The sequence below is a fragment of the Gracilinanus agilis genome, chromosome 6 (genome assembly GCF_016433145.1).
Source record: "Gracilinanus agilis isolate LMUSP501 chromosome 6, AgileGrace, whole genome shotgun sequence".
Lineage (NCBI taxonomy): Eukaryota > Metazoa > Chordata > Mammalia > Didelphimorphia > Didelphidae > Gracilinanus > Gracilinanus agilis.
In genome coordinates, this window is record NC_058135.1 from 279,679,606 (window position 1) to 279,700,953 (window position 21,348).

The 21,348-nt window shown below is 33.3% G+C and overlaps 1 protein-coding gene across 1 annotated transcript; it reads right to left on the reverse strand.

The window, feature by feature from the left end:
• Positions 1-14,233: 14,233 nt before the first annotated feature.
• LOC123251440 (olfactory receptor 5B2-like) lies at positions 14,234-15,187 on the reverse strand. The gene has a single exon (XM_044680694.1). The coding sequence runs from the start codon at positions 15,185-15,187 to the stop codon at positions 14,234-14,236; it is 954 nt and encodes a 317-aa protein (XP_044536629.1).
• Between the last annotated feature and the right edge of the window lie 6,161 nt (positions 15,188-21,348).

Below are 21,348 nucleotides of genomic sequence, written 5' to 3' on the forward strand. Positions count from 1 at the left end.
AAAACTTCCCCCAAAGCATGTAAGTATGGAAAATGAGAAAAGATAAGAGATGTATAGCTCTAGTGGCCCAATTGAGGTCCCCAAGGAACTCATTTGAGCAAGACAAACTATGATCTCTAATGCAAGAAAATAATACTGACTGCCAAAGTAACATTTATATTTCAAGGGTAACTCTCATAACTAGTACATTGTTCTGGAAAGATTTCTTCCTTATTTCAATAGAATGGAATATGTAATAGCAGGCTATTATCTGTATTTTTCTAAACATAGAATATATACTTATTTTTGGAAGTCCAGGAACCAGGGTGGGGAAACTTGGTGGAAAACATTTATACTGTTATCAGTATAGCAATCTACCATTATATATATATATTATATATGTTTATATATATCATTTCTTCTTCCAATATAAATGTTTATGCACATAAACATTTATATTGGAAGAAGAAATAATTAGGAATTTTGTAAGAATTAGAAACTTGGCATGAAGGAATGATATATTAGTGATGAGGAATTTCTTTTATCTGAGCATCTGCCAGAATGTTTTCTCTTATTTTGGATCTTGTCCTGTCTCTATCTCTCTTTATATCTCTGTCTTTCTCTGTTTCTGTCACTCTTCATCTATCTATATCTATCTACATCACTATAAATTTCTGCCTCGGTCTGTCCCTATCTGTCTGTTTCACCCTTTTTTCTGTCTGTCTATTGCCATCTCTGAGTTTCTTTCTATCTATCCATCTACTATCTCTCTATCATCTATCCACCTATGTATCTTTGTGGCTCTCCCTTCAAAGAACAGCGATTGGTTTCTTATTGACGATGATATTTTTATCCATCAAAGTTAAAAAGCACAGTAACAAATATGAGATTATATTCTGCATTTGATTCATAAAAGTAATGAGGAATTTGGTAGTTTGGTATCAAAGTAAATAGGAATGTTACAGGAGTCAGTGGAAAGTAATTAAATCATCATGAAGTTTGAAATAGATAAAGGAAAACTAGGAATTATCAAATATATACATTAGGTTTCAGGAGAGTCAATTCTAGCCATTCAAGAGGAAGAATAAAGTATGATCCTGTGGATTAAATCTAAAAAGAGTACAAATTGGAAAGGATAGAAAGACTACAAGAATGAAATTTTTAACAAAAAAGGAGAAATTGTTAATTAGGCATATAAATGTGAAAATTGTCTTCAAGAAAGAAAAAAGAACAGGTAAGAAAGAATGAATTAAAATACTAATACTGGTTTATAGTAATCAAGGCAGAAGAGTACCTAAGTCTCAGGAAAAGCTAAGGGAAGCCCAGAAAGCTAAAGATTGAAAATAGGGCATGCATTTTAAAAAAATTGGCTATTTAGGGGAAAAAAATTCAATAAGGAATTGGAGTGGTTCTCAAGGTTGATAAAAGTTCAAAATTTGCTCAATTTGTATTCTGCTTCTTTTTTCTCTTACAAAGAAAATGAACTTAGGTTTAGAAGAGTACATCTACATCTACTAGGGAATTGATACCAAAGATAATAATAAGTAGCACACATATTATTAAAGGGAATGGAAGAAACATTTCTATAACATCCATTATGTGTCAGGGATTGTGCTAAAAACTTTAGAAATATTATCCCATTTGATTTTGATTCTCACAGCAACCTGGTGATGTATATACTATTATCATCCCCATTGTGAGGAAAAAGGCAAAAGAGATTAAGTGATTTGCCCAGGGTAACAAGTATTTGAAGATGGATTTGAACTCAGGATTTCTTCACTCCAGTCCCACTGCTCTCTCCACTGTACCAGTTACCTCTTTAAAGTATGCAATGTATTTTAAATACATTTGGATACCTGATCTCCACAACTTTATGACATGCATGGGAAAAAAGAAAACCAGCTTGGCCTTACACTTCATGGGGAAGCACAGTATGCAGGTACACTAAGGTGGTTGTCTGTGCTCTGTATTTAGAGCAACATGTTCAGTTGTGGGATCCACAGTTTGTAGAGAGGCAAGAAGTTTTCCAGAGTTCAGCTAGGATGGAAAAAAAACAAACCCTTAAAAATTTTGCCATGTTTATTGGCAAATAAATTTGATGGATTATTGGGAGAAGCTGATGGTATTTAGCCTAGAGAAGATAAAATATGTGGGTCAAGGCACAGCTTAGGATTAAATAATTTTCAAACATCTGAAAGACTGTCATGTAGAGGAAGGATTTCTATTAATATCCAATGGGAAGAACGGGGAACAAAGGGTAGAAGTTAAGAAGAAACTAATTTCTATTTGATATAAGGTAAATACTCCCAAAAGAGTGTGTTACATTCACAAATGGCAAGGACTGCCTTAATATATACTGGATTTCCCCTGATTTGAAGTCTTGAGAGAAAGACAACTAGATCATAGTATTCTTCTGAATATAGAAAAGATAATTCTGTAAACTGTTTTAAACCTTAAAGCACTATAGAAATGTTATCTGCAGTTTTTATTTTAAGTACTACCACTACTGATACTATTTGTTTTGTCTCTCACTAATTCCATAAAGTTTTTTATTACTATGATACTATGTGTCTAAGTTTGCTCATATATAAAGAAAAAAATTAGACTACATGACCTCTGAGATTCCTTCCATCTCTGAATGAAAGTTTTGATGATACTTTTAACCTGTATTAATTTTAAAGATATTCACTGATCTTCATAACACTACTGTAAAAGAGCTTTTTTTAATGTGGGAGGGATAGCTAAGGATAAAGTAAATAGTTAAAACTTAATCCCATACATGATCAAAGGAATAGGGGAAAAAGCCTTTTTTATAATTAACTACAACCAGAGATTTTCCTTTAACATGTTAAGAATTATATAGAATATGAACCTCCAACTTAGAGTGAAGATGTATTGTAGCATTAGCATAGTATGAGGTACTATTGAGCCATTTTAGTAATCAGTACTACTGGATCAAATATGTGTAGACATAAGCTATGACAATCAACTCACTGATGGACTTAACTTTAGGTCTTCTAAAATTCCCAAATCTAGAGAAAGTCTTTCTTTGGAAATGAAGCAGACAGAATGATTTGTTTTCTGCTCAGAAATGTCCCAGTGCTGGTGGATAGTACTAAGTTGGAGAGGGCACTTGATTAGGAAGGAGTCTAAAGTCTTGGGTTCCAATGTTGATTGGATTTGCACTAATCTGTTCTCTAATTCCACAGAAGTTAATCAATCCTTGTGGTTCTCTGTCCTCATTTGGAAAAAAGGAATAATATTCCTTAGAGTATATAGCTTACACAGTGGATGTAAGGAAAGCATTTGCCAACTATCAAGTGATATACATATGAGAATTACTCTGCTCAGGAAAAGTTATTGGGCTTGCACTTGATAATGCATGAGTGGCTGCTCTGAGACGTGCAAAGAAATAGAGAAAAGAGAATAGAAGTGCTACTGCACTATAACTTATTAGTGTGATAGTGTGATGTAGTGGTTAAAGTTTTTATCTTTGATTCAAGAAGATGCAGATTGAAATCCCATGTCAGACACTTATTAATTGTGTATATCTAGATAAATCATGTAAGTAACTCAGCCTCAAGTTACTTAAGTGTAAAAGATGTAGAATAACAATAGTATTTCTCTTACACAGTTATTGGGAGAGTTACAAAAGAATATTGATGGAAATCTCTTTGCAAACATTAAAGTCCAATAGACTTTGTTGGCAAGGGTTGTATTTCCTCTAAACTTTCTTATCAACCCCCTCACTCAACAATTTGATGGAGTGCTGTGCTCACAGTATACTCTTAATCACCATTATTTAATTTAGTGCCTGTCCTTCAAATTGCTTCTTCAGTTACTGAAGAATGGTGAGAGTGAAATGCTGCAAGGGGAAGATAATAACTGATGTTTATAGGAGCACTGAGATTTTGGAAAACAACTGATATGCATGATCTCAATGGAACCCTAAGAAGATGGTATAAGATAAGTACCACCAGGGTAATTATACACATTTTTATGGATAAAGAAATTGTAGAAATCAAAAGACTTACCAAAAAGGAAATAGAGTTAGTGTCTGAGATAGGGAAAGTTTTTCTCCAGGGCTTCCTGCCTCCATATCCAGCAATGTTTTTTTTTAATATATATATTTCTATTCATATAAGAACTGCAGCCTTAGTTTGGATATCCTAGAACCTGCTTGGCTTGACATGGAGAAAGGTGGCCAGAACACCAAAGAAGAGAACTAGCCAAAAACTTTATATTCAAGGTTTAGCCTTGAAATCCCAAGCCTAGGAAGCATGAGATCCCATTATAGAAACACTTCACTAGTTGCCACATTAAAAATCAAAAGGTTCCTATTGGCAGAGTGGTCACAACTGGTCATCACAGTGGTATGGATTGCAACAGACTTAGCAATACTCACCGTCCTTTCAGCTCTGCCTCAGGAAACAGAAATTAGTGAATGACTCAGGGAATTGGACTCACAAGCTGGTACCACATCACTGATCCTTCTACTGAAATATTTCAGTCAGTAACGGAAGTTAGAATTGAGGAAGGGACTTTATTCAGACCTGGGAGCCATTCGGTGATTAGGAGATGGCGATCCCTTAGAGATATCTGGTAGTTCTGCTGCCAACTCATGACCCAAACAAGCAATTAAATTTTGCTCTGACCATGGGGAAAAATGCATGAGTACACACAGAGACCATTTTCTCTTGGGTACTTTGACATATTTAGCTTGTGTAATGATAAGTGGGTCAACAGGGGCCTTAAGTTGGTAACCAGGCTAGCAGGAGGATAGTGCTGGTTGTTAGGATGGAGTGAGCAACCTCACTTGGGCTTGTAACTTGTTATGGAAGTACGAGGATCCAAACCCTGGTAACTGAGTGCCCAGTGAAATCTCACTGCTAGCCACCAGGCTCCTTTAAGATGTCAGGCAGCCAACCCCTCCCTGCTGAGTAAATGCGCTCCTATTGGTTAATGGCAGGCTGGCAGGAAGTGGATATAGAACTTCCTGCCCCTCAGCAATGGAGCTTGTTCCAGCCCTAACTGTGCAGAATCCCTTCCTGTTGCCTGTCCTCCTAGCCTTTGATGGTAGGGAACAATCACAGGATTCACTGGTTAAGGCTATGAGATTTATTGATAAAGTGGGGAAGGAACAAGGCAATAGTAAGGGGGCTTGGAAATACTGAGATCTGTTGGTAAGGATTATCTGGCTAAAGCTGATAGAGGTTCTTCGAAGATCTAGGCTGATGGAGGGCAAGCAGCCTTCAGCCAGAGTGAAGCGGTCTCTGTTTAGGAATTTGAGTTGATCTATTGGTTAATCTTGTAGATGATGATAAATAATAATATTGTGGTGCTCTAGAAGATTTGGTCCTAAAATCCTAGTTACCCACATTCTCACTCCCACCACCCTCTTCCAATCCCACCACCTTTTACTCCTACCTCTCGGGCCCAGGGGAAGGGGTAGATGAGTGGTCAGGATGAAGACAGGTCAGGGAAGAACCCAGCCTTGGGTTTTCAGGGCTTTTTATACTCTCAGCTCAACTGCCAGTTGGTATCTGCCCAGTGGCTCATGCCTTCCTCAACATTCCATCTAGGGCAACCAACAGGTTTGCTCTAAGCCAATATAGCAATGCTAAATCCTATATTACACTTGTTAGCAAAGTCAGATGTAAAGGGGCCTGGAAAAGGCCATAGGCTGAATTTTAATTCTAATTCTGCCACCTCCATTTTATATGACATTGTGTATGTCACAGAATACCTCCAAATCTGTTTAATCATTTTTGAAATGGGTATTATTATATCAAACCCCAATACAGTCAGAAAGTTTTGGTGAAGCCGAAAGGTAATACTGAAAATGAAAGTGAGGTGGTTAGTGAAAAGATTTCTAGAGTGTTGGCAAGTGAAAAGATCTTTGAAGCTGGTGGCAGAAGATCTGGCTTGTAATTGGACATCACTGTGAAATTTTAGGGAAATCACTTATCCTGAAGGAACCTTGATTTCCTCATTTTAAAAATATAAATGAGCATATTTTGCATGTTCTGACTCTTAGGACCATTGTGAGAATAATAATTTGTAAATTTAAAATGATATTCTTATTATCATGAATATTATTGCTATTCTTTTTAAAAATCTACTCAGAGTTCCAAATATATCTATCTTTCCTAACTCCATCTGAACCTGTTCTGCTCTGCTTCATAGCTCTAGCCCTTGATGACACATGCCCTAAAGGTTCTAATTCAGTGATAACTGAAGAAAATGCTGAAGTAATCATTTGCTAAGGTTGAAATAGGATAATTGACATACTCCCTCATTCTCTTCTTGAGGAAAAGATGAGAGAAGAACAATAAAGAACATAGTGTAGCATACTCAGAATTTATATTTATACCCGAGAAGGATTCTTGGCTCATTGTTACCTTGGAAGGTGTTCAGTCATAATCTCCTGCCTACCAGCATTCCCTCTAGATTGCAAAATCACTTCATGTTTACTCTTTGTCTATTTTATGATCACTTATATTTGTATACGTAGTTTAACCCAATAAAATTTGGTTCCTTAGAGACAGACTTTTTGGACTTTTTGTTTCAGTATATACTTGGAACCTACACTGGGCCTTACTCAAAGTAGTGACATAATAAATTACTGTGGAATTAAATTGATCACTTATCACCTCCTTAGACAAACACATATTGGTATCCTTATCAAATTTCCAAATGGGAAAAGCTAAGAGGAACAGCTACCATAGCAAGCAGTCTATTCATGATTCAGAAACATCTTTGCACACTAAAATTTTCAGTTAAATCTAACAAGATGTAAAGTTGAAGGGAAATGGGCTAATGTTTATACTTGTTTCTGTACTATGGAGTGTATCATTCCAGATGATGCAGTTTATATTCTAAACTCAGACAGACCAGATTCATCTCATGAATATGTTTATTTTGATGCATGTTTGTAAGCTTCTAACTATGAGGACAACTTTTGTCCTAAAAAGTCATAAGAAAAATACACATTTTCTTATTATAATCATTAGCACAAAATACTTTCTACTTTTCCTTTTGAAAACTAAGTAGGAATTTCTATAACTAATTAATTTTTACAAATACTTTATGTGGAATATTCAAGAAGAATTGAAGGAAATAATCCAGAAGTAACTCAAATGCTTTCTTTTTTTCATATTCCTTAAACCACTACTTTTTCTATTCATTTTGTTGAATAGAAGTAGCATTTTAATAAAGTCACAAACATATTTTTGTTTAACATGATGTAATATAAGAGAAAGGGAGAATTGTGAAATGTAAAATGGACAATTTTGAGTACATTAAATTAAAAAGGTTTTGTATAAGTAAAACAAAGGTCGCCAAGATTAGAAGAAAAGCAGAAAGTTGGAGGGGAAATTTAAGGTAATATCTTGAATAGAGATCTCATATCTTAAATATATAGGGAATTTTGCCAAATTTATAGAATAAGAGCCATATCCAGTTGACAAATGGGAATAGAATATGAAAAGTCAATTTTTGGATGAAGAAATCAAAGCTATAGAAATAATTTTAAATGCTCTAAATCACTACTGATTAAAGAAATACAAACCAAAATAATTCTGAGGTGTCATCTTAAATTTGTCATGTTGGCTAAAATGGAAAAAAGAGGTAAAGTTACAAATGATGGGAAAATAAGGACATTAATATACTGTTGGTGGAACTGTGAATAGATTCAACCATTTTGGAGACAAGTTATAATTATTCCCAGAGTTATAAAACTGGTCATACTTTTTGACCTAGTAATACCATTGCTGGAGGAGATCAGAGGAAAAGGAAAAGAATCTATATTTTCCAAAATATTTTAGTGGCTCTCTTTGTGTCAGGAAGATCTAGAAATCCAGAGGATAGTCATCAATTAGGGAAAGGCTAAAAAATGGTGGTATATGATTGTTATGGAATACCATTGAGTTATAAGAAATGATGAGTAGGATAATTTTTAAATACTTGAAAATAACTTCACGAGACAATGAACAACAAAATGAGTAGAACCAAGGCAACAATATATACAGAAATAGACTTTACTTGTGATTGTTCACCTACAGAGAATTAACTGAAAGATGGAGTCTCAAAAGAATTAATCTATATATGCACATCAGGCTAATTTTTTAAATATTTAGAAAGAACTCGATGAGATCATGAATAGCAAAATCAGCATTACTGAGAGAACATTATGTACTGCTACAGACTTAATACTTGAAGAATAGTTTGTGAATATTTACCTCCAGAGAATGAACTAAAAAATGGAAACATTAAAGACATAATCTACATATACTTGTTTGCCAGATGATGCCTTCTATGATGAGGGGAGAGGACAGTGGGGTTGAGATTCTTGGAAATAAATTCTATGAATCAAAATAAAATTTAAGAAGTGATGGGAAATTGCCATTGGGTGTAAATGAAATCACTCTTTGGAAAAAAATGATGGGACAACTAGAAACTTGTTCAGAAGAAACTAGGTACAGATAAATATGTTGCACCATTCACTAAGATAAGATGAAAATAGATATGTGATACAGGTATAAAAAGATATAAGCAAATTAGAAGAGTAGGGAATATAATAGCTACCAGATTTATAGACAGGAGAGGAATTTATGAATCAAGTGGTAGGGAGCATTGTGAAAAGTAAAATGGATGACATTAAGTACATTAAATGAAAAAGTTTAAAAAAAATAAACACTGCCAGGATTATAAGGACAGCAGAAAATTGGGGCAAAAATTACTGATACTTTTCAGATAGAGGTCTCATATCTAAAATATAGAGAGAATTTTGTAAAATGTATAAGAAAAAGAGCCATCCCTAATTGATAAATTGGCAAAAGACATGAATAGACAATTTTCAATAGAAGAAATCAAAACCATGTATAGGTATATTAAAAATACTCTAAGTCATTCCTGATTAGAGAGATGCAAACCAAAACAGCTCTGTGATATCACCTCATTATACGCATTAGACTGGCTAAATGACAAGAGGTCAAAAGGATACATGTTAGGGAAAATGTTGGTAGAGCTATTAATTGATCCAACTATTTTGGAGAGTAATTTGAAATCACACCCAAAGAGTTATAAAACTGTGTATACCCTTAGTTCATATTAATGGGTCTATTTCCCAAGTGGGTAATATATTCCAAAATATTTATAACAGCTCTATTTCTGGTGATAATGAATTGGAAATTGAGGGGATGTCCATCAGTTGGGGAATGGCAAAATAAATTATGGTATATGATTGTGTTGAAATATTACTGCGTCATAAGAAAATAGCAAAGAGATTAAGAAAAAAATGTGGAAAGACTACACAAGATAATAAAGAAATGACTGAAACCAGGAGAACTTTATTCATATGGAAGAATAAACTGTGAATGTTACCTCTAGAAAGTGATCAGAAAACCCCAAAAAGATAATAAGGAAAAAGGCTTGTACAAAAATATTTATAGTAGCACTCTTTGGGGATTGCAAAAAATTGGAAAATTAGGAGGTGCCTATCAATTGGGGCAATAGCTGAACAAATTGTGGTATATGATGGTGATGGAATACTATTGTGCTTAAAGGAATAATGAACTGGAGGAATTCCATGTGAACTGGAAAAAGCTCCAGGAACTGATGCAGAGCTAAAGGAGCAGAACTAGTAGAACATTGTATACTGAAACTGATACATTACGGCACAATCGAATGTAACAAACTTTTCTTTTAGCAACAATGCAATGACCCAGTACAATCCAGAGGAACTTATGAGAAAGAATACTATCCACATCCAGAGAAAAAACTGTAAAAACAGAAATTCAGAAGAAAAACATGTGATAGATCATGTAGTTCGATAGGGATGTGAGTAGGGTTTTGATGTTAAAAGATCACTCTACTGCAAATATGAATAACATGGAAATAGGTTTTAAACAATGATACATGTATAACCCAGTGGAACTGCTTGTCAGCTTTGGAAAGGGGAAGGAAAGAATGAGGTGGGGCTCATAAATCATGTAACCATGGAAAAATATTCTAAATAAGACAAAAATAAAATAAATAAATAAGATAAAATAAAATAAAAAAAGAAGAAAGTGTAAGTGTTACGTAAAGAACTAGGCTGCTTTGATGGAGCACATGGTAATATATATTCCTTAATGTAATTTCCATTAATATACATTTTTCATTTAATTGATTAAAAAAACATTTTAATGTCTAATGTTTAACAATTTGAAAATGGTCAATGTCTTTGGTGGCAAGAATATTTTACTCCCTAGATTTTCAGTAGCATTTGTTATAGAGAAAGTAGAGAGTATAGAATTTGGATAAACAGTTGCCAGATACATCTCTAGAAGAACTACTCCCCATGGATGATGGCTTTAGGGAATGTGCTGGAAGCAGGTTAGATAGTCTCAGAGTTTCTACTATTCCCAAGACCCTTAGGTTTTCCTTTCTTTTAGTGGCCATTCAAATAAAAAAAAATCACATTGTTTAGTGATTTGTATAAGGGAAATAGTTTCTTGATCTCCAAGATAGCACTGATGTCCAAGGGATGTTGTGAGAATCAAATGATATATTTATAAAGCACATAACACAGTACCTGGCATATAGTAGATGCTACATAAATATTAGTTATTCTTATTATTATTTGGTAATAGTAGTAGTAGTTCTTTTTCTCTGCATGAAATTCTTCTTGCAATTGTGGATGTTATCAACTAAAACCAGACTCTACTTTATTGGCAGTCTCCATGAGGTTTGAAGATGATAGTTATCTTGGTTTGATGCATCTGCTACCTGCTGCCTTCTGTTTTTTTTTCCCTAAAGGTTAACTTATTTTTTTTTAAGAAGTCATAAAAAGAATAAAAAGAAAGGCCACTATCAATAGCACAGTAGTGAATACTGTATTATTATAATTACCAAACTATTCAGATAAGAGAGATGTGACTGTGTCTCCCAGTCTTCCTTAAAGAAATCAGGGATTGCAGATGTAGAACAGTTCATGTATTACCAGAAACTATTGATATATTAATTAATTTTGTGGAACTTTTCCTCTTTTGTTATAAGAGCTCTATGGGTAGATAAGGAGGAAAATATATTGGGAAATGAAGATGATGTAAAACTAAAACATATCTACAAATTATTTTTAAATTTCCTAAGGATGAAAATAAAATCCTTTATTTATAGGATTTCAATTATAGGAATTTCAGTTATTATTTACATATATTATATGCGCATAATATATACATTATATAAATTAAATAATTATAGGAATTTAGAAATCCTATAAAATCACATATACTAGAGATTTGAAGCAGTTTTCTTTTTTAGTTAAAATACATTTTGTGTTTTTAAAATGTAATGTTTTATGAGCACCAGAATTTGGAATCTGTATACTTTGAGGGGTTTAATACTATACAGATGAAACTGCAAAGCACAATGTAACAATTTCTCATTAAAAGGGAAACGAATCTTGCAACTTTAAAGATTTTTCTCTACTCAGATCTATGATTTCTCTGAATAGAATTTTATATATTTTTTGCTTTTTATTTTATCTTTAATTTTAATAAATTACCACATGTGTTTTCTGAAACTACATGATCCATATTGTCTCTCTCCCTTTTTTCCTCTTCCCTCCCAGAGCTGACAAGCAATTCAATCTGGATTATACATGTGTTATCATGCAAAACACATTTTCATGTTTGTAAGTGAATAATCTTATAAAACCCAAACTCCCCAGAATACACACAAATAAACATGTGATAAATCATGTTTTCATCTGCTTTTCTACTCCAACAATTCTTTTTATAGAGGTGAATAGCATTCCTTTTCATGGTCCATCAGAATTGTCCTTGATCACTATATTGCTCTTGCAAAATCTATCACATTTGATCATCTCACAATCTTTCAGTTACTGTGTTTAATGTTCTTCTGGTTCTGCTTATTTCACTTTGCATCAGTTTTCATAGGTCTTTCCAATCCTTTCTGAAATCATCCTGTTAATCATTCTTTATAGCACGATAGTGTTCCATCACCATCATATACAACAAATTGTTCAACCATTCCCCTTTAGTTTCTAATATTTGCCACCACAAAAAAGTGCGACTATAAATATTTTGTACAAATAAGTCCTTTTTCATTTTTTATCTCTTTGGGATGTAGACCTAGTAGTGGTGTTACTGAATCAAGAAGTATGCATTTTAATAGCCATTTGGGCATAATTTCAAATTGTTCCCCAAAATGATTAGGTTAGTTCATAACTCCAACAGCAATGCTTGCCACATTCCCTTCAACATTTATAATTTCCCTTTACTGTCAAAATTGCCAATCTGATAGGTGTAAGGTGGCACCTCAGCATTGCTTTAATTTGCATTTCTCTAATCAAGAGGGATTTAGAATATTTTTGTATGATTATTAATAGCTTTCATTTCTTCACCTGAAAACTACCTATATATATACTTTGATCATGTATCTATTGGGGAATGACTTGGATTCTTATAAATTTGACTTAGTTCTTTATATATTTGAAAAATGAGACCTTTATCAGAGAAATTTGTTCTAATGCCCCTACTCCCATTTATTTTTTTCCTTCTAATCTTGGTTGCATTGATTTTGTTTGTACAAAACCTTTTAAGTTTAATATATTCAAAATTATTCATTTTACATCTTGCAATGTTCTCTATCTCTTGTTTGGCTATTAATTCTTCCTTTCTCCATACATCTGACAGGCAAACTATTCTATGTCCCCCTAATTTACTTATAATATCACTTTTATGTTTAATCATTTCTTTATCATATCATCACTCTTTTTGTATATACCCATTTTGATCTTATCTTGGTAGATGTGAGGTATTGATCTAAATCTAATTTTTGCCTTTTGTTTCCCCATATCCCCAACAGTTTTTGTCAAATAGCGAGTTTATCCCCAAAGATGGGATCTTTGGGTTTATCAAACACTACATTAATGAGGTTATTTACCCCTAATATATTAAATAGATCTACCCTTCTATTTCTTAGTCAGTAGCAGATTGTTTTAATGATCAGTGCTTTATACTAAGGTCTGGTACTGCTAGGCCACTAGGTTATCACCACTTTTTTTTATTAGTTCCTTTGATATTCTTGATCTTTTGTTCTTCCAGATGAATTTTCCTCTTATTTTTTCTAGTTCTATAACACACAACTATGAACTATGTGACCATGGGCAAATTACTTAACCCCCATTTCCTGTTTCTTACTGATCTTCTGCCTTGGAATAATACAGAGTACCTAGTCTAAAACAGAAAATAAGGGTTGAAAAATTGTTGAGGGAGTTGTAGAGTGATGTATTTTTTTCATATATTACAATCCATATTCTTGATGGAATATGAGGTTATAGATACATGAAGCAAAAGACACAAGTTTGATGGTGTTAGAAAAAATAATAATGAGGCTTAATTTTTAAACAATGTCATATATGTATTTTTCTGAAGAGCTGGTTCTTAAGTATTTAGCAGCACACTTGTGGTTGAGGGGGTGTTGAATAAGCAATGCTATTGCCATCAACATTACACTTTCCTAGCAATTTACTGGCTTTGCTCTGCTAGTACTATACCATTGAAGAGTTAAGTATTTGTCCTCCCTCCATTAAAAGGATAATATCTAGAATTTCTATATCATGATTATATGTCTATATGTCTATGGGGATATCTAAGTGTATGTCTCTGTGTATGAGTGTGTGTGTGTATACACAGATACCTTTCATTCCACAAAACAAGTCATATTATTGAGGTCCTTTCAACATAAGGAAAACATCAGTCTGAGGCTCAGACTTTATGTGATGTAGAAAAGGTTGTTCAGTCATTTTCCAGTTCTGGTCAATACTTCAAAACCTCATGAGAAGTTTTCTTGGCAAAGATACTGGAGTGATTTGCTATTTCCTTTGCTAACTCATTTTTTCAGATGAGAAAACTGAGGCAAGCAGGATTAAATGACTTGTTTTGGGTCACAAAATTAGTGTCTGTGGCCAGATTTGAGCTCAGATATTCCTGATTACATATTTATTGCTCTATCCCCTGTGCTGCCTAGTTTTCCTAGGTTACACAATATGGGCCTAATGTTAAACAACATGAAAATGCCTGATACAGAATTTAAATTCTAGGCTCTCTTAATTCCATGACATCTGCTTCTACATGGTGTAACTCCAGGGAAAAATATGGATTATTCTTCTGTGTGAATAAGAAAAATAACCTTATTGGAGCCTGGATCACAGATGGAGGAAGGTATAGATACATTTTTTCCCTAATTAAAAAGGATGATCAAATTGAAGTCGTTTTCCCCTCACAGCTTTTTTGAAAGCATTCTTAACATCTTTGTTTCTCAGACTATAGATGAGAGGATTCAACATAGGGATTACCATTGTGTAGAATACTGATGCCATTTTGTCTGAGTCCATTGAATGACTCGAGCTGGGTCGGAAGTACATAAAAATGATTGTCCCATAAAATATGAACACTGCTGTGAGATGGGAAGCACAGGTGGAGAAAGCTTTCTGGCGCCCATCAGCAGAATGAATCTTCAAGACAGTGATGAAGATTAATAAGTAAGAGAAAAAGATGACAAGAAATGGGAAGGATGCATTTAATGACCCAAAAATAAAGATTATTGACTCAGTGGTGTGAACTTCAGAGCAAGAGAGAACTAAGAGAGGGGGACTATCACAGAAAAAGTGATGGACTACATTGGACCTGCAGAAGGAAAGACTAAAAACATTTTCTATGAATATGGAGGAGGTCAGAAAACCCCAGATGTAAGCCCCACTGGCCAGATATACACACATTTTTGAAGTCATGATAGTGGAATAATGTAGGGGTCTACACACAGCTGCATGACGATCATAGGCCATGAAGGCTAAGATGTAACTGTCAATAGCAGCAAAGGCCCCAAAGAAGAACAATTGGGTAGCACAACCATTATAAGAGATGACTTTATCCCCTGTGAGGAGCCCAGTCATCACCTTGGGAATAACAGTTGAGGAAAGACCCAAATCCACCAGAGAAAGGTTCCTGAGGAAAAAGTACATTGGAGTATGTAGGCTGGAATCCCAGGAGATCAGAGTTATTATGCCCAGGTTCCCTAACAGGGTGATGAGATAGATGAGGGTGACCATTATGAAAAGAGGAATCTGAAGCCATGGGTCATCTGTTAATCCTATAAGGATGAACTCATTCACTTCAGATATGTTCTCCATAAATGTCATTTGAAAGTGATGTCATTATCCTGAAACAAAATAAAAGAGTAACCATCAGAAAAATCAATAATTTTTTGATGTGCAATTACTCCAAGACATAAAAAATAGTCATAGACATATCTTATTTGGAAGGTGGAAATAGAGAATTAAGTGACTAAGAACATCTAGACAGCTGTTAAAGCAATTACTCAAGGTACCCCAAATTCACTAATCAAGTTTTTTATAGAGGTTACTTCATGTATTACTCTTTACATTTTTAGTCAAAGATATTTTATTCTCTCAATTACATTTAATAACATTTTTAATGTACATTTACTGAAATTAAAAGATCCAAATTGTTCTCTTGCCCTTTAAACCCTCCCACCAATTTGATCTCGGTTATACATGTATTATGGCACAAAACATACTTCCATATTAGTCATTGTTGTAAGAGAAAACTCATGTAAAACTAAAACCCTACAAAAAAAGAAAGTAATGTGAAAAATAGTATTCTTTCATTTTCATTTAACTCTAGCAGTTCCTTCTTTGGAGGTGGATAGCATCCTTTCTCATATATCTGTCAGAATTGGCAGAGATCATTATATTGCTGATCATAGCAAAGTCTTTCCCAGTTGATCTCACAAGATTGCTATTACTTCATATAATATTCTCCTGCTTCTGCTTATTTTGCTCTGCAACAGTTCTTGTAGGTCTTAATGGCTTTTTCTGAAATCATACTGGTCATTGTTTCTTATAACATAATAACATTCTATCACCAACATATAGTACAATTTATTCAGCGATTCCCTAAATGATGGGCATCCTTTCAATTTCCAGTTCTTTGCCATCAAAAACAGAGTTGCTATTAATATTTTTTCTATAAATAGGTACTTTCCCCCCTTTTTATGATTTTTTTGTTATATAGACCCAGTAGTGATATTACAATATCAAAAGTTATGCACAATTTTATAGCTCTTTAGACATAGTTAGAAATTGCCCTCCATAATGTTCAGATCAGTTCAAAAGTGCACTAACAAGGCATTAGGGTCTCAATTTTGCTACATCGTCTCCAACATTTATCACTTTCCTTTACTGTCATATTGGCTTATCTGATATGGATGAGTCTAATTCTGAGTTGTTTTAATTTGTATTTCCTAATCAAGAGTGGTTTAGAATATTTTATATGATTATTAATCACTTTGATTTCTTCATCTGAAACCTGCTTTTTCATATCCTTTGACCATTTGTCAATTGAGGAATGGCTTGTATTCTAATAAATTTTACTTAATTCATTATAATTTTCAGAAACTAGACATTTATCAGAAAAATTTGGTACAAATTTTTCTCATTTTGTCATTGCCTCCTAATCTTAGTTACATTGGTTTTGTTTGTGCAAAAGCTATTTTATTTAATATAATAAAAATTATTCATTTAACATCTTATAATGCTCTCTACCTCCTCTTTAGTCATAAATTCTTCCCTTCTCCATAGATCTGACAGGTAAACTATTCTAAGTTCCCCTAATTAACTTATGGTATCATGCTTTATATTTAAATCATATACCTATTTTTAACTTATATTGATTTAGAGAGTAACATATTGGTCTATACCTAGTTTCTGTTATATTGTTTTTAGTTTTCCCATCAATTTTTGTCAAATAGTGAGTTCTTTTCTCCAAAGCAGGGGTCTTTGGATTAATCAAATATTAGGTCATTTATTCCTCTTTATTGTATATTTAATCTATTCCACTGATCCACTATTGACTTCTATTTTTCAGGCAGTACAAGATTCTTTTAATGATTACTGCTTTATAATGCAATTTGAGATCTGGTACTGCTAGACCACTTTCCTTGACTCCCCCCACCCCCCATTAATTCCCTTGATATTCTTGACATTTTGTTCTTTCAGATTAATTTCATCATTTTTTTAGTTCTATAAGATTCTTTTTTGTTATTTTGATTAATATGGCACTGAATCTGCAAAGTTATTTAGATGAAATTGTAATTTTTATTGTGTTAGCTCAGCATACCCATGAGCAATTAATATATTTTTAATTGTTCAGATGTGACTTTATTTGTGTGAAGTGTTTTGCAATTGGGTTCATATAACTCTTCTGTCTTAGCAAGTAAATTATCAGGTGTTTTATAAGGTTTAGAGTTATTTTAAATGGGATTTCTCTTTCTATCTCTTGCTGCTGAACTTTGGTGGTAATAGATAGAAATGCTGATGATTTAGGTGGGTTTATTTTTTGTATTCTGCAACTTTACCAAAATTAATTATTTCAACTAGTCTTTTAGTTGATTTTCTGGGATTTTCTTAAATATATCAACATATGATCCACAAAGAGTGATTATTTTTTATTGCTTACTTTAATTCTTTCAATTTCTTTTTTCCTTATTGCTAAAGTTAGCATTTTTATTATAATATTAAGTAAAAACTTTGTATTATTTTGAGGAATGGTCAATTTATTCCTATGCTTTCTCTTGTTTTAGGAATGGGTGTTGTATTTTGTCAAATAAATTTTCTGTATCTATTGAGATAATCATGTGATTTCTGTTACTTTGGTTATTAATGTGGTTGATTATGTTGAATGTTTCCCTAATATTAAGTGAGCCCTGAATTTCTGGTTTAAATCATGCTAGTCATAGTGAATGGTCCTTGTGATATATTTGCTATTGTCTCCTTGCTAATATTTTATTTAAAAATTTTACTTCTATATTCATTAAGATTATTGGCCTATAATTTTGGTTCTCTATTTTTGTTCTTGCTGGCTTAGAAAAGAGTACGATATTTGTGTAATAAAAAGAATTTGATAGAATTCCATCTCTGTTTATTTTGCCAAATAATTTATTTTGCAATAGGATTAATCTTTCTTTAAATATTTGATAGAGTTTACTTGTGAATCCATCATACTTTGGAAATTTTTTCTTTTGGAGTGCATTGATGTCTTATTCAATTTCTTTTTCTGAAAAGTGCTTATTTAAGTATTCTATTTCCTCTTTTGTTAATCTAGGTAATTTATATTTTTTGTAAATATTATCCATTTTTCTTAAATTGTCAGATTGATTGGAATATAATTGGGCAAAACAGCTCCTGATGATTGCTTTAATTTCTTCATTTATGGCAAATGCACCCTTTTTCTTTTTTGTTCTAGTCATTTGATTTTCTTTTTTTTTCTTTTTTAATCAAATTAACCAGTGTTCTGTTTTTGCTTTTTTCATAAAATCAACTCTTAATCTTATTTATTAGTTTAAGCTTTCTCTGTATTCCTCCATATTGGCTCTATCTCTTGTGTAATTAGAATCTGTTACCCTAAGAACTACCATTCCTGGCACTCTACTCTCCTTCTCATGTTATGTGCTGACATAGGCAAGATATAAAGTCTGTGTAGTTCAGCCCCTCACTCCTTCTCTTCCTGTGGTGGCATCTGTGGATGTGGGGTTTTTGAGCAGGTAGAAAAACTAGTAACGTGGTTTTACTTTGTTAGATAATTAGTCTTTTATTCCTTTACTTCTAGTGATTATCAATAAACTTTATAAAATATAATACTGGGAGTATTGAACATTAATTTAAATCCTACTCCCTTCTTTCTTGTCTCTGTGTCCTCACCTTATTTTTTTCCAATTGACTATGCACTTAATAATTCCCAAAGTGGAATTTCTCAGTTCAGGAAAGGGAAATGCCTTGTTCTTCAGTGAAAATTATCATTAAAAGGAGCCTCTTGTTTCCAAGAGTTGACAAACTAGACTTTTTTCTATGAATATGGTTCAGTCTAGTGAAGAATAAAGAAAAATGGAATAAAGAAAAAAAATGGAGGAACAAAATGACAGGAAAGTTTAGAGACTGAGTGAATGGAGGAGATGATCCAAGAAAGTTGGTTGAAATTTCATTGGGATCCTGCTTAGTCTTAGAATCATTGGCACTATCAGGGGTATTCAGTGAACTGAAGTCACAAGGTTCTGAGTAGGAACAGCAGTCAGTGGATGCCAGTTCCATAGTTGAGGGAACTTTTTGTCTAAAAGATCACTGGTAGATTACTTAACAATAAATCCAGGATTTCTAAATTTGTTTTCCTCACACAGTCTATTCCTTTTTTGATATTCTACATTACCACTGTGCAAGCAGAAGGCAGCCACAAAAAAAGGGACATTGTGTCCATTTATTCAGCATAAGGTTTTCTTGGTCCTTGGGAAATCATCAGTGTTTGCTTTCATTTCCTTTAAGTTTGAGCTAAGACCCCACCTCTAGGAGGTTGTTTTGATCCATCTCAATTCAAGTACCTTCCCTCTTTTGATTATCTCAAATTTACCATGGATAGAGCTTGTTTGTACATTTATTTGCATTTGCCTTAAGGTTATGAGCTCCTGGAGAACAAGGACTCTATCTTTTCTTTGTATTCTCCAGATTTGGCACAATGTCTGAGATACAGTAGTAGACACTAATAAATATCACTCACTGATTGACTAGTGGTAACTTTCTCTCTCTTAACTAAGCTAAGGTGGCCTTTGTGCAACAGACAAATCTAGAGTCATACCCAGCCCAGAGTAGAAACCATTATAGCTTGGAAGGTCCTGCCACAGTTATTCTTCAGTCACATACACTTAGAGTACTTAATTTAACTTTGCCACCATGAGATGTTAGAAAAAAGTTTTCATAGTAATTCTAAGAAGGGCTTCCACATGCTATCTAGAACAAGTTTTATCTTGAAAATATTTTAGAAAACCAAATCAGAGAATTTCACGTCAGGATGGTCATATCTGGTTAATTAGGAAGAATTAATGTTTAAAAATACACCATCCTTATACTGTATCCAGGTTCCTCTCAAGGAAGATGAATTAAAATCTTTGACAAACGAATAGAAATCTAGCTTCTAAGGAAACATGTAGGTTTCAGGAATGGGACTCAAAGAGAATATGATTCTGGAAAGATTACTCCCTTATTCCAATGAAATGGAATATGTAACATCAGGCTGTTGTAAGTTTTTTTTCTACATAGAAAACATACAAGGCAATCTAGGAACCAGAGTGGAGGAACATTATGGAAACATTTTATACAGTTACCAGAATTTTGATGAGACACTTCAATTACCTAGACATCTGCCAAAATGTTTTCTCTTTTTATGTCTCTCCCATTCTAGCTCTGCTTCTGTCTCTGTCTCTGTTTCTTTTTCTCTTTTTCATTGTATCTCTTCATCACTGTCACTCCTTTCTGTCTCTTTTTCCTTTTGACTTTGCTCGTTTTTCTCATTGTCTCTTTTTATCTGTCTCTTTATTATCATCTATGTATAAACCTATATAAATTGGCATCTTTTCCCTCAAAAAATGACTTTTGATTTCTTGATGACTATGGTATTTGTATCTATCAGAATTTCAAAAGTGAAGGAACATATGGGGCAATTCCATTTTATATTTAATTCTCACAAGGGATAAGGGATTATAGAGCAGGATCAAAATAAGTGGGATTGTTGAAGAAATGAGCAGAAACTTATTAAGTTATCCTAAAATTTAAGATAAAGAAAAACTAGCAATTTTCAGACATGTACATTAGGTTTGGGTATAGTCAATTACACATGCCAGAGGTAAAATAAAATGGGATTTTATGGACTAATTCTATGAGTAGGTGCAACCAAAAAGGACAAAATGATCTCAACAGTGAAATTTTGAAGGTAAAAAAGAAAAATTTTCAATTAGCCAGACTTAGATATGAAAAAAAAATCTTCAGTACCAAAAAGTTTCACAAAGTACTTTAAATACATTGGATCATTTGATCCCCAGCAAAACTTTGTGATGTATATGGCTAAGAAGAAAAGGAACTTGACCTCATATTGAACAGAGAAGAAATAACCAGGCACACAGATGTAGTCTTTGGTACTTGGCACTTGGAGCAATGTGTTCAGTTGTATGTTCTCCATTTTGGGAAGGAAATTGATTGGCTAGAGAATTTCAAAATGGAGAAATACTTAGAAATTTTAGAATTTTTTTAGAATTAGTGAATGAAACTGAGGGTGTTTAACCTATAAAAGACAAAATATGGGTGTCAGGGAAGGGGTTAAGATTAAAGTTATTTTCAAATATCTGAAGGAGTGTACATATGCTAGAAGGATATGACTTGTCCTACTTGTACTCAAAGGTAAGAACCAGGGGCACAAATTAGACCTTAAAAAGAAACAAATTTAGGTTTGATGTAAAGAA

Bases quoted from the DNA above. Each gene is read 5' to 3' on its own strand.
- LOC123251440 (XM_044680694.1), bottom strand. From the start codon at position 15,187: ATGACATTTATGGAGAACATATCTGAAGTGAATGAGTTCATCCTTATA.